The 15,284-nt window shown below is 31.1% G+C and overlaps 1 protein-coding gene across 3 annotated transcripts in view; it reads left to right on the top strand.

The window, feature by feature from the left end:
* Positions 1 to 3,502: 3,502 nt before the first annotated feature.
* Positions 3,503 to 15,284, top strand: part of LOC107440434 (dorsalin-1) — an 87,426-nt gene continuing 75,644 nt past the window's right edge. Inside the window, exons 1-2 of one of the 3 annotated variants that reach the window (XM_043056267.2) lie at positions 3,503 to 4,654; positions 12,125 to 12,292. In XM_043056267.2, coding sequence (XP_042912201.1) covers positions 4,309 to 4,654; positions 12,125 to 12,292 — 514 coding nt within the window. In that variant the 5' untranslated portion in view covers positions 3,503 to 4,308. Of the gene's footprint in view, positions 4,655 to 12,124; positions 12,293 to 14,330; positions 14,499 to 15,284 lie in introns of all 3 variants that reach the window. The other 2 variants (XM_071182117.1, XM_071182116.1) reach the window with 2 other exon arrangements.

Below are 15,284 nucleotides of genomic sequence, written 5' to 3'. Positions count from 1 at the left end.
TAATACCACTGGGAAAATGATAATGGAAGAGATTAAAAGTTGGCAGGTATGCTATGGTGTATAAAAATTGTTGTATAAAAATTAAAAATTTTCCTAGATTTTTCCGTCATATATAAGTTTCAGAGAGCGATGATCATTTCTTAACTACTTGCTTATCTATGATTGTGTTCAAATTATTTGTAAATCAGAACTGCTATATAAAAAAAATAAAAAAAAACAATTTCCCTCTCACTTCATATATTTGAGAAAAATTATTTAAAGAATTATAATTGCTGCTTAAAAGAGTAAGATATATAAACAAATATGGATTTACTGAAATAGCAACAAGAACCCAAATTTATTATCGTCAAATAAACTCTTTTTCTTGCTTTAAGTGGGTTCATCTATAAACAAAAACAAATCTACTCAAAACGTTTTGCAACAATTTTAATATTTTATCTGAGAGACCACCGGCGTCTATGCATTATCTTAATTACTTTAACACGGAACCATTTACCGGTCAAAAGATACCAAAGATAGTTGGCACTTTGTTCGCCCCCTCACTAATAATTTTAAAGCTGATATGAAAGAGTTCTACTCAGGCACGTGGTATAATGCAGAATTTTATTAGTTTTTAAAAATAAAGATATCTGAGAACAACATATTCAACAGCAGGGATAAAACCAAATAAATCTTAGAGACATTTATGTTGGCGTTAATTTCTACGTGTTCATTTGATAATGCTGAAAAGTTATAAGTATAAGCCAATTATTACTGTTTTTGTAAAAGATTTTAGATTTATAAATTTGTTAAAGAAATTTTTGCTTTTTATATGTGGTTTAATAAAATTGATTTTAAATCATATCGACAAACTTTCAAGCATTTGAGGAAGTTGCACATTCCTTATCGTTGTAATCAAATAAAGCAGAATTTTTTTTTTTAATGGAATTTTCGTAAAACTTTTATTAAAACTTAAGAATGTTACCCCTCATCAATCTAATGTATAGATATTAAATATTTTTGCGTCACTGATTTCAATCAGATTCTCTCTACAAGCAACAGTTTTAATGAAATTAAATAAAATATTCCCAGCCAGGGTTTTTTTTTTTTTTTAACTCACTAGAGTGAATCTTAAGTGTCACCACTTCTCAACTACGTAGAGAGTGGTACCAAGAAGGCGATATGTTAAGGCCACATGCATTTTCAAAATAGCAGACAAATCTTTAGAAATGTATACAAACCTAAACTATTATTAAACTGCACATTCGAGCCGTGTTGGCTCAGACTATAGAGCTCTCGCCTACCAATGAGGAGAACCAGATTCGAATCTTAAAGATGACTGGTTGACACGAATTCTACTCCTTCCAGCACTCACTGACCACTTGACGTAAAATATCCTAAACGGTAGACGGATCATGAGCTAGAATCATCTTACCGTCTGGTAAAGCGTGGAAGGTTTTCGTGGTTTTCCTCTCTATGAAACGCAAATGGGGCTTTAATAGTATCAAAAAGTCCTCCACTAAGGCTAGTCTGCTTCGATGCTTTATCCAGGAGCTCCCTTGTCTTCTGGGTTGGGTTCAAAATTGCAAGACTACGGAGATGAAAATTGATAGTTGTAAACTCTGATTTGGGTCGGCTGTATAAAATAAAATAAAATATGAATGCTTACAAAACAATACTTTTTATAAACCTGTGCATCCAGACAGGAAAAAAAACTGAACCGAAAATACCGTTTCGATAAAAACCTGTAGCTATTGAAGCAAAACTAATTTGAGTAAGAAATCCCCTCAGACGTATTAGGTAAGATCAAGTACTTGTTCAAATTCAGCAAAAAAATTGTTACCCAATGTAATCTGCACATTGCCTACTACAGAGATGCCAACTTGCTCCGGACAGCAAATATATATTTTAAAGTGGTAGTTTATCAATTGTGATTCTTGGTTTAATAAATTCGATTTAGTAGATTTTTATCCACCACTACCAGTATTTTACTTTTGTAATTTCTTAATAATCGAAATATTAATTATTGAATAGTTTTTAAGTTTTATTGATTATATATGAATTTTATTGATTAGATATTAACTAATTATATTTCAGGTTTATTGATTAAATATAAAAATAAAAATGACGAACACTAAGAAGCCTTGTGAACTTTCCACGAAACCCTAAGATTTTGCAGAACACTTTTTGGTAACACTCTCCTAGTGTACACTTTCTTAAAATAATGTGATTATTAATTAAATAAATAAAAAGAAATTGAGTTTCTAACATTCTTACATTTTTAGTTGCCCATGGTTTGAAAATTTAACCCATACACTGAAAGTATATATNTGAAAGATTTGCAGAAAATGTGAGACTTTTCAGGCTTATATAATTCACCACTTTATTGACATGTGTCATGCTATACCATTTAAAAAACAAGCAACAATAGTCAAATATTTGCAAAATTTACTTCGTAGTTATTTACCGTTTATTTAATTATTTTGGCGTGTCCGGAGCAGTTGGCATCTCTGCTGCACTCGTTACAGTATAAATAAACAGAGGAGCAACAAAAATCCTTTCGTAATAATAAATGAGCATAAAGTTATAAAATATTTGATACTTAAATTTCAAGTTAATACAATCAAAAAATCAATTGATAAAATCAATTAATGAGAATTTAAAAAAAAAAGAAAAGGTGATTACATATATGCTCTTCCTTATTTAAATAGGAGCTTAATAAGTATTTAAATTAAATTTAAATAAGAGTCGGGATGACTCAGGGGAGATAGGGCGTTCACCTCAAGTGACCCAAGTTCAAATCCCAGTGGTGGCTGGTTGATACAAACTCTTCTCCCAGCTTAAACCATTGTGTATACGTAAAATATCCTCAGTGGTAGACGGATCATTGGTTAGAATTCTCTTGCCGCTGTGTGAACCGAGGGTGGTTTTCGTGGTTTTTTTCTCTATGAAACAAAAATGAGGGTTAGTTCCATCGAAGGCTAGTTTCTAACAATGCTTTATTCAGGAATTCCTTTGTCTTCTGAGCTGGGTCCAAAATTGCTTCAGTATTGATCATTGATAGTCGTAAACTGAGAATTGGCTCGGCTGTTCATTGTAGGTTATAAAGTAAAACAATAATTAAATAAAATTTTATCTATAATTAAGAGATAGCCGCACACGGCTTCTGACCAGTTTAGTCACCAATGTCATACACAATATAATTAAGGTGAATTTAATCGTTCAAGAAGAGTTCAGCTAACTCATGATTTTAATGAAATGTATTTTCAGTTATTCATTTCCGATGTTTAAATAAAATAAAAAAACCGTCTTTAGAATTTCACAAGAACCACATATGGCTTTTGAGCAGTTTATGGGCCACCACATTGTCATACATAATGTATTTAAAGTGATTTTTACCCGTTCATTACCTACCTAGCTATCCTTTCAAAATGACGCAACAAAACAAAAAAAAAACGATACTAAAACATTTCAGCAAACAAAAACAAAGAAGTGAGCGCCTATTTATCTCTTCAACCTCTTTGTTCTTCGTGTAGCATCTGTCCTGTCTTCGGCCGTCTATTAACTTAAACAACACTTACGCAAAAACGTCTCGCGATAAGGACTTGGAAGGGAAAAAATGTAAAAGACACGAGCGTTATGCAGAAGACCCTCTATATATAAAACACCACTGTGCAAAACGGGACCTCACTTAAGTGTCTCTATATTTGACTGAAGTCTTGGCATTCTTTGATGCTACGTCTCACCTTCAAGGTGGCCGTACAACGCTTCCTTTGAGTGTCAAGAAATCGACTATACCGTTAAACATTTGGCGATAAAAATCTTTGCTTATGGATTACTAATGTAAAGTAAAATTTATAGATCACTGATTCAACGTGAAAAACTTAACATGCGTAGATTCCATTTCAAAAGCTAAAAGAAGATTTGCCGACGAAGAATTTTAATATATAGAAATCAAGTAATTAAAACACATATAAGACTACTTCGATATGAAATCAACTGAAACTCTCTGGATTATTTCTGATTTTAGAGGAAATGTTTAATAAAAGCGTGCTGGACTAAAAAGTGACAACCGTTAAAAGGATCAGTGTGGTGTCAAAGTTACAACCAAAGAATTTTGCCAATAAACCAAAGAAATTTGCTTTAAAATTAAAATTAGTTTATCTGTTTACATTTAATCTGTTGTATCGGTTTTCTTTAAAAAATATTTCATTGCTTTGTCGGTTAGAAATTGAAAGTACTCAGAACTTGAAACTAATGAAACCGGCTTAACTTCATAACAGATACTGCTGCAAATCGCTTTTGTTATTAATACAAGAGGTCTGTAACATGGCCCTTAACCATGTCAGGTCGACTTTTTTTGTGATAAGCACCCTCTTTATTTGCCTGATAGATGGATATGTCATCCAGACTAATATCACCGATTACCAAGACTCTAACAATTCTACAACAGAATATCATGGAATAAGTGATCCTCTTTTGTTTTTGGATAGTTTCATTGTAGGAGATGTTTCTGCTCTCAAGAAAACATTCATTGAGAAAAGAGAGAAAAAAATTGTGAAGAGGAGCATTGCGCATTCGCATGTACCACAGTACATGCTAGATGTGTACAATCGTTTGACGAATAAAGGGCTACAGCTGAAATTTGATACAGCAAGGAGTTTCTGGAGTTCTCGTAAGTGTATTTTACTAACATTACTCGAAATTATTCAGTTAACTATAGCTATAAATGCTTTTTATAAACAATTATTTATTGAAAAGTTTGACTGTTTATCGATGTCTCATTCACCATTTTTAATTCAGTTTCAAATAATTCTACTACTTAGTTATTGTTCTAAAATAAAAATAGTGTTTTCTTTGTAACAAAACCGAAATAATTGTGTATTTTTATAACATAGGTGTTGCGATTCAAAATCATATTCTTATTGGATATCAACTTGTAGGGCCCATGAGGAAAATAGTTCTTAGTAATGGAAATATTTATGTTTAATGTATAAAATCAGATTTCTTTAAGTTTCAAGTAAGCACCATGCATTTGTTTTAGCACCATGACAAGTAAACAATTTAAATATATAATGAAATCTAATAGTTGAAAAAGGTATAACTTTAAGTCTTGACAAACTAACTTAATTTTATTAGATTTTTTATATTTCAATAGTTATTTTACAACAGCTTTGTAAATTTCTTTCTAGCAATCGTACATACTTCCAACTAAACATACTTTTTTAGCTATTTATGTTTAGCCACAAAAAATAATCGATGTGAGAAAATAATAAAGCTATAAGAAAAAAGTATTGGGTTAAATTTTTTCGTGCAGTAAAAGTTATTGTTCATGGGTTGGTGTACTGATCAAGAGATGTCAAATTGGTGTGTATTTAAATTTTTAGGTGCGGTTGTTTGTTTAATGAAAGTTTTGACCATACTTTCTCATTTTTTTCCATAGTTCAAAAGTTTCTCCGTAAAATGTGTAAGTTATAATTTCACAACCCAATTGAAGAAGCAGTACATATTTGTGTATACCAAGTGAATAATTCTTTTTTACACGTATCCATCTATTTTTAAATGCATATTTTATATTAAATTTTATTTTGATGGCGAAATAGCAAAAAATTTTGTCCATTCAGAGTTGGAAAATACTACATAATTCTACATAAAATTGTAAGACCGGGATAGCCTGGTTTGTAGGACGTCGAGCTCGTGTTCGTTAGATCACGAGTTTGAATCCCGCTGACCGAACTATCCCCGTATATGAAATGGTGACTGAAGCATGTTAAATCTGTCGGGGTCACAAAAAACTCAAAGTTCACATAACAAATCAATACCTCTGGGAATACTGATTTGGTAACCGATCGTTCTCAGGTTCAGGTCAAAATTACGATCTGTGGATGAATGAATGAAGTATGAATGGGTCCTCCTTGTAAAATGGGCTGTTACGTGTGTGTGGCTGAAATCATATTCTTGGCCATAGATAAAGCCATCCTTTGCCAGAACCCTTCTCCAAAAATTCGCTTGGTTTCCCCTAGCAGGCTTGCTAGTATTAGCAAGTAGCATTAGTAACAACAACATAAAATCGTTTATTTATAACAAAAAGAGAAAAAAAGAATCTCTCCACTCTTCTCTTAAAATGAAAACCGATTAAACTTTTCAGTTTGTTTTCGGACGGCATCATCAAAACAGTTTGGAGCTCCAAAATCTCCATGCTAGGAAACTGGTGCAATAATTTCAATTCATACGAATCCAAGATTACACGAGATAATCAGGAAAGAACAGTGAATATGGTTCCTCGTTTTAACTATCTCCTCTATTTCAAAAAGAATCATATTGGTGAAGAATATCAAACGTAAATTATAGATTTTTCTTCATCATAAATATTTTGTAACTGTACCATAAGAGATCTTAAGGCCTGGAAAACTTTTCGAGTTATATAATAATTCAGGAAAATATAAAAGGGGATTTGTATAAACCACAAACCACAAGCACAGTCGTTAAAAATTTGAAACTAATTTTGTAAAATAAAAATGGATCCTAAATTTAGATATGCCGGTACTTTCTTAATTGTCAAAAGAACATATCTGCATAGCTGCCAACTCTTTCGATTTTCGGGGAAGATTTCAATTTCATATTTAAAGTGGTAGCGAAAATCATGTTATTTTATTAAACTTTTTTAATTAGAAATTTGTTTAGCCACAATTGCATATAAATGAGTACAACAAATATATAAAAGCATAATATTATTTACGAGAGCGAAATTCAACGTGGTCAAAATAAAAATATTTTTTGAGTAAGATTATTTTTCAGTGATTGTTTTGCTAACTTGGAAAATCCGTTCCCGGACAGCGTGAAGTTTGTAGTTGTGTATTTAAACGAAAATTAACTTTTTCACATACCTACAAGCTATCTATCTTTCCTTACTAAAAATAAAATAAAATAAAATTTTTTAAGAGAGTCTCAAAATACCGCCACGTTTACATTTATGCGAATTAATTTTTCGAATTATTTAACTCTAATGGCATACCTGCCAACTTTTAATCCTTTCCATTATCATTTTTCCCAGTGGTATTAAAATGGAATTAAAATTTCAATTTTAAGTAAAAAAATACGTTGTATTTGAATAAACTTATGCTGTCAGCCATGCTTGAAACACACATTAATATATGTGCTTAGTTTTTTTAAGAATAATGGTGATCAAAATCATTTAAAAATTAAGTTTATAAAAGAAAAAATAGCATATATGTATTACCACTTTAAATATGAAAATGAAATTTTACGCCAAATGCGTAAAAGTTGGCAGGTATGTAATGGTAATCTGCTTCTTCATCTAAAATAATTGGAAACTAAGTGAGCGGAAAATGGGGGAGAGAAAATGGACGCAAATCTACGATGAGAAATTAAAACTAATTACATTTGAAAATGCAAAACTAAATTGAGTTAAGGCATGAAAACATAATAAACATATAAAATGATTATTTATAAATTAGATCGAGAGTAAGGAAGTTAACTGTATGCACTACTTACAATATTTTTCAGAACTATTGAATGATATTAATTTGAATCACTGCAATATATAAGAATATTTGCCGACCAAGAATTTTGATATATAGAAANAAAACAAAACGAACCCTATACCTCCAATGTATTCGACCGATCATCAGCTACGCAGCCCCTGCATGGAGCACAACCACTGTTAGTCAAAAAAAGAAACTGGAGATCACTCAAAATAAATTCCTCAGATATATCACAGGAGCCCCCAGATCCATGAGAATGAAAGATCTAAGACGAGAGTTAAAAATCAACAAAATAGATGAGCACATAGCTGAACTATGTGCAAGTTTCTTCAGAGATGCACTCTCTTGTCATACGTGCAATTACTTTAAAAATTTTGATTTTGAGCTCATCAAAGACAACATAAAATATAGCCCGGCAACCGCCTTTTTCCTATCCGACGGAGTTTTGTCCCGTAAATTTTGTAAATAGCTGTAAATACTTGTAAATAATTTTGCGCATTTATTATGTATTTCCCCTTTTCCCTGGGGCTATGTGGCTACTGTGCACCTGTGAAGCTCGGGGTAATACCTCGAAGGGAGGCGAGGCAGTCTGCCACAAAACCTCTTCTCTCTCTCTCAAACTTGTTTGTTCAATCTCACTACTTCATTTTAATTTTCTCTCAGTAAAAGATACTGAACCCCAACTTTCACCTTTCAGTTGCGCTTCGGCGATTCATTATTTATTTCCACTCAGATGAATTAGTTGGAGCTCCTAGCGGGGCTGATGCTAAGATAACCAACACATATGAGTATGAGTAGTGGTAAATTGATGAACGGGATAAGGGCCGCTTCGCGACCCAGGTGCCCAATAAAATCAAAACACTAGGACTAGGACTAGTGGTAAATTGACAAAAAATACGCTAGATAAAGCTGCTAAGTTTTATATCTTTTACATACCTGCCAACTTTCCCTCTTTCCGAGAATGGATTTTTAGAGTGGTTGTAAAACAATAAACAATCTGACTCAAAAATATATTTATATTTTGATCAAATTCGCTTGCGCAAGGATTATTATGCTTTCATATATTTATTGTAATTATTTATGTGTAATGGTGGTCAAATTCATTTATAATTCAAAAAGTTAATTTGAATAACCTGAGTATTCTACCACTTTAAATATGAAAATAAAATCTTCGGGAAAATCTGGAAGATTTGTCAGATATTTGTTTACCCAAAAATTGAACTTTACTAGTTACCACTTTTTGCAATTTTAGTCGCCTTTGGCAACCTTATCCAATTTGCAAATTTCCGTTGCTAGTGGCATATAATTTCCGATTATCTTGTCCTTATAGATATGTTTATTTTACTTATGTAGTGGTAAATTTTAAATAAAATTTAAAATTCTAAGCAATTTAAAGCATAAATCTGAATCTTTCAATAAAAAAAAATAAACAATATTGCGCAAAAACATTAGACAGTTTTGCATCCAAAAGACCAGCAACGGAAGTCCGCGGCAGTTTTAATAATCAGATCGCAACCCGATATTTTGTAATAGATTTTTGTATGCGGCATCGTTATCGGGATGACGGTGCGTGCATGTCTCCCTCAATAATTCAGAAATTTAAAGAAAATTTTCATAAATCATCATCGATTCATCCAAGTAAAAAACAATTAAAAGATTAAAAATAATTCCTCTTTTGGTGGATAAAAGAATTATTTATTTTTGGGGAAAATTTAGAGAACTATTATGACTGAATATTCTAATTTCATCCCCTCAAAAATTGAACAACTGCAACATCTGAAAAATGCTATTTAAAAATCATCCTCGCTGGGCAGTTTTTACTGAAATTTCTCATTTAAAGGATTCTATTTGCAAGAATATAGAATAGGAAAATTATAATAAAAATTATTTTTATTTAAAATATTTAAGAGTAATTTTTATGTGGTGAAATCTTTTTTTTTCATTAAATATTTTAACGACAATGGTCTAAAAACTGGACTAATACTCTTTAGGAAAAGTTTTGTGGTTGTTACAATTTGGAAAAAAGTGATAATTAATTTTTTCAAGGCTGCTGAGAAATGTTTGACCTTTGCAATCCGTTGTCCACTCTGATGAGGCACCAAAAGTCTCCACTCTGAAATATGAAATTTTTGTATCTTAATGTTTAGTAATGCATTATCTTAAGGCTGTTAGTATGCACGTTAATTAGTTAGGTTAGTATTATATCATGTAATTTTAAAATATTTAGATCTCACATTAACAGGGATGCCACAGGTGACTAAACATTTCAGTTTTATTAATTGCATTTATTTAATTATTCAATATAACTACCGCCACAATTTACTTATATTTACGTATATAAAAACGAAAGCTATCCTCATTAAGTATAAGAGCAAACTGTAGGCCATGGCAATTTGAGATTTGTACAAAATATTTTCCCCTGTGGCACTGTGGAACAAAAATCATTTTTCGCGTTCAAAAATGAAAAAGATGAAGTTATAAGAAAAAAAAATCTCAATATCATTTAATCCCTTCATATCTTTTAATCCCTTCTTTAATCCCTTCCATTATCATTTCTTTATCTCATATCTTTTAATCCCTTCCATTATCATTTTTCCCAGTGGTATTAAAACTTCAATTTTAAGCAAACAAATACGTTGCATTTGAAAAAACTTAAGTTGACAACCATGATAGTAACGCATATTAATATATGTGCTTCATTTTTGTAAGAATAGTGGTGATCAAAATCATTTAAAAATTAAGTTTATAAAATAAAAAAACAGTATATATTTACAACCACTTTAAATATAAAAATAAAATCTTCCGGAAGAGTAGGCAGGTATGCAATATGGTTTTTCGTAGTAAAATGTCCAAGGAACATGACTGTGTATTTTGTTTTTCTGATTTATTAATGGAAATAGCAATTAAATGAAAACAAAGTCGAAATAAAAAAAATTTAATTTTTCAGTTAAATTTTTATTAATATGATAAATCCTGATAGTAAATAAAAATAATAAAACTATGCATGATTTTTACATAAATGTATTTCTAAGATATATATGAATTCATTATTTTATATAAATACTATTAAAACCAGAGCCATTTCCCTATTTCTGCCTGTACAATGAAATTGTAACTTTAGGGTGCTCTATAAAAAAAGCCTTACATTGCCGAGGTAAAAAAAAAATTGTGTATTTGTTTGGTATATATACTCAAGAACTGAAAAAAAATTAGCTGCGAATATTTGCGAATTTGGCTGATATATCGATTTTTACAGTTCGTGTTATTTTTTATAATAATAATTTTCTTATATCTACAAGGCTGAACAATCTTGTCATTTTTTTTAAATTGAAATGCGCTGCCGCGGTGCGCATGCCGTGAAGCGGCATTAACCGATTTGATTAATTAATAGATATCTGGTTGATAGAAATATTAGGAATAAGAATAGGAAGGAATTTTTATGTTTACTAGGATGGGAATCTTTAGATTAATTATAATTAGTAGATTTTGGTAGATAGGAGTAATCAGTTTTTCTAATTCTAATTGTTAAGAATGAAAGATTACAGTTACCAGTCTTGAACTTTTTGAAAAAGAGACATGCTTACCTGAGACATGCTTACCTGCTTACCGTCGTTGAAAAATATTTTACAAAGTAATAGTAAAAATTAAGTTTGGAAAAATTTTCTAAAAACAAAACTATTAAGGCATTTACAGGCTTGTCTACTGCTACGCTTTTTGTGAAACATTTTATAGAGTAGTAAGCATTTTAAAACCAAAGTTTTCCGATTTTTCGGTAATTTAGACAACATTTTAAAAGCCTCACCACGACAGTGCTGGAACAATGTGACGTTGCACCTGAACTTTTCAATCATTTATATGTAGTGGGTAATGGTGAATGAATAAAATATAGTAAATGAATAAAATATAGTACATTAAGACTTAAATGAACAAAATATAGTACATTAAGACATTAACTTAGCTACTACTAGAATAATTTTTTTCAAAATGCATTAAAAGTAGGAAGTCATGCATTTATTAGCAAAATTAGCGAACGAACAGATCTTATCAAAGGGTTGATGCAGAAATTTTATGATTTTATTATGTTTTTTGAAATGATTTAGTGCTTATATAAGCAGTAATAATAACTAATTGAACTAAGGTGTACATGCTTATATGGTGCTTAGATAATCACGTACACCTTAGTTCAAACAGTATATTAAAGTACTCGGAGTGCAAAGGGTTAAAAAAAAAAGCATCCGGGGATGTGGCTGAATTCGCCAGGTGAATCGGCAAGAGAGTGCTCGACTAGACTCCTCTCGTACAAGAAACTTTTCCATAGTATTTTATATTTAAGTGCGAATTTCGAAATACTGGTAAAACTTTCCTACCAAAGAGCATAAAAAATTTTCACCCTTCACATTCTACTAGTATTAGTTATAGTTCTTAATCAAACGTACACCTTATCTATGTTCAATACATACTGAGATTGTTCATTACTTTTTTTTTATACATATAATAACATTTGCAATAATTTCTTCCCAAAAACATTATTAATAGGCATACCCAGGGTTAACTATAGACATAAGCAGGACAAAGGATTAAACTTTTTAATTTTTCTTGTGCTTATTTTATGCACATAACCTTTTTTAATTTCTTCTTAGGATTGCCTTTCGATGAGAAGCCATATAAAGATCAATTTCACTACAATTCGCATACACATTCTCATCAATTGGTATTTGATCTTCTTCATTTTCCAGACACGGAAGCTATTCTCTTCGGCCAGTTGAGGATACAGATATCTCCTCTGCAGAACTTTATAACGAACAGCAGTAAGTACTTTTCCCTCCCTATATACAGACCTGCCAACTTTTAATCCCTTCCATTATCATTTTTCCCAGTGGTATTAAAATGGAATTAAAAATTCAATTTTAACCAAACAAATACGTTGTATTTGAAAAAAATTAAGTAGACAACCATGATAGTAACGCATATTAATATATAAGCTTAATTTTTGTAAGAATATTGGCGATCAAAATCATTTAAAAATTAAATTTATANTTTGATTTATTTAATTCACCATTACTTTGTTCAAAATAAAACTATTTAGTTATACTTTGAATTAACATTGATTATATATATGATTAAACTAACAATATTTAAAGTAAAAGCAAAGTAAGTCTGTAAAATTAGCAACGACTGCATTTAAGTTACCGTATTTTATTTAATTACATCCTGATTCTGATTTTGTACGAATGCTTTTCTGAATCATCCGTCCCCAAGGGGTTAAAACATATTTATTTACAACACTACATATATTTTGGTGAATACGATTGTTTTTCAAGAAAAATTTCATAACACAATAACTTATTGATTACCTGTCTTTATCTTTTTAAAACAAGTTTTTGAAAATATTGGCCTGAATGGGTTTTATAGTACATTAAGATTATTACCCCTAAAAACATTATCTTAAATTATGAAAATTCCTTAGTTGTTGGAGGGTATGCAAACACATTACGTAAATAAAACACATTTACGTGGAAAAAGTGTTAGCTCATATTTATGCATACCAATTGGATATTTCTTTCTGTTATCTACCACTTTAGCTTTGAACAAGTCCAAATGATACAATATTTCAACCAACCAACTATATTTTCTTTCTTTTGGAAATATGAAATTTGTACGTTGAAGTACAGTTTGAAAATGAAGGGTTAAGTTGTTCGCTTTTAGTAATTGCATATTGTACTTCCACAATTATTTCGTGTTTTTGATGCTGAATATTAATGAGTTAATAATCGAATTTTAATCATTATTTTCACAGCTGTCGCCTTTAACAGGCGATGAAGACCTTTTTTTTCCTCGTGGTAGCAAAAATTGTGTTTTAATGTAGGAATACCAACTAGCTCCACTTTGAGGACAAATTTTATTTTTGGTTATTAAATTTATGATTTAATCAATAAATCGCGGTTTAATAATACTAATTTAAAATTAGATTGATCAGCGAAACTTTAAATAATTTGAATGTTTGTTAAAAATGCCATTTGTTAATACAATAAATCAAAATTCTTAAGTCTCTACCACTTTATAAATTTTTTGCTGAAAGCGAAGCTGCTGGCATCGCTGTAAATGGTGAAATCTTATTTTTAAACTTTCAGAAATGTAAAAAAAATGATAATGTAAAAGAAAAGCATCCGGGATAATGATTTCATTATTTGAATCGGCGAGGGTGCTCGACTAGACTCCTCTCGTGCAGGAAACTTTTCCATTATTTTTATAATTTTATACGTTCCAACAAAAGAGCATAAGAAATTTTCACACTTATCTATGTTTAAACCCTTGAGGACGGGTGATTCAGAAAAGCATTCGTACAAAATCAGAATCAGGATGTAATTAAATAAAAAAACGGTAATTTAAATGTAGTCGTTGCTAACTTGACAAACTTACTTTGCTTTTACTTTAATTACTGTTAGTTTAATCATATATATAATCAATGTTAATTCGAAGTATAACTAAATAGTTTTATTTTGAACAAAGAAATGGTGAATTAAATAAATCAAACAATTATAACTCTGCCCACAAATAAACTGCTAAAGAATTACTTTGATTACCAGTTTTATCTTTTTACCCTGGTTGATACGGTTTTATGCTGGCACGTATTTGTGACAGTCGGCGCGAAAGGGTTAATACATACTGAGTTTGTTCAATACTTTTTTTTATACATATAATAACATTTGCAATAATTTCTTCCCAAAAACATTACTAATAGGCACTCCCAAGGTTAACTATAGGCGTAAGTAGTACAAATGATTAATCATTTTAATTTTTCTTATGTTTATTTTATGCCCATAACCTTTTTCAATTTCTTCTTAGGATTGCCTTTCGATGAGAAGCCATATAAAGAACAATTTCACTACAATTCGCATACACATTCTCATCAATTGGTATTTGATCTTCTTCATTTTCCAGACTCGGAAGCTATTCTCTTCGGCCAGTTGAGGATACAGATATCTTCTCTGCAGAACTTTATAACGAACAGCAGTAAGTACTTTTCCCTCCCTATATACTATATTTTTTAACAAAAACAATTCCCCAACGAAAGGCGACGTTAAATAAAAAAAAATTCTTTTACTTTTCCCATGTACATTTATTTTATAACTGGCGTTGAGCAACCAACCCAATTCTTAGTTTACGACTATCACTGTTCAATTCCGTATCCTTGTAGTTCTAAACCCAATCCAGAGCAGCTCGATCAAGCGTTGGGACAAACTAGCCTTCGTGAAGGACTTATTGATGGGACTAATCCGCATTTGCGTTATATGAAGAGGAAAACCACAAATACCTCTCACGGTTATCCAGACGACAAGGAGATTCTAACCCATAATTCATCTACTCCGAGGATTTTTTACGTCAGCAGAGTGGTCGGTGCGAACCGGGTGCGAAGTTCCTATCGACCAGCCATCGCTGGTATTCAGACCTGGATCACCTCATCGGGAGGTGAATGCTCTATCCTCTGAGCCACCGTGACTTTTCTCACGTGTATCGACCCATAAATAGTTCATATCACACACGCACGACATTCTAATTTTACGTAACATTATTTACAAGTTGATTGCAGAATTAGTGAGGCACAACAATGAGTGACAGAGATTGATTTTGGCTTTGCAGCAGGGCTCGAAAAAACTCAGAAATTTTACCCGTCACCGAGGACGGCTTGTCCAACAATATACCCGTCCTCCTTTGAAACTAACCCGTAGCTTCTAAATAAATAAAAATATAATTTTCTCTTATTTATTACAAACATTTATATAAATTGCACAATGAATT

The sequence above is a fragment of the Parasteatoda tepidariorum genome, chromosome 6 (assembly GCF_043381705.1).
Source record: "Parasteatoda tepidariorum isolate YZ-2023 chromosome 6, CAS_Ptep_4.0, whole genome shotgun sequence".
NCBI classification, from domain to species: Eukaryota; Metazoa; Arthropoda; class Arachnida; order Araneae; family Theridiidae; genus Parasteatoda; species Parasteatoda tepidariorum.
Note: the sequence above shows the minus strand (reverse complement) of the source record. Positions and strands in the feature narration are given on the sequence as shown.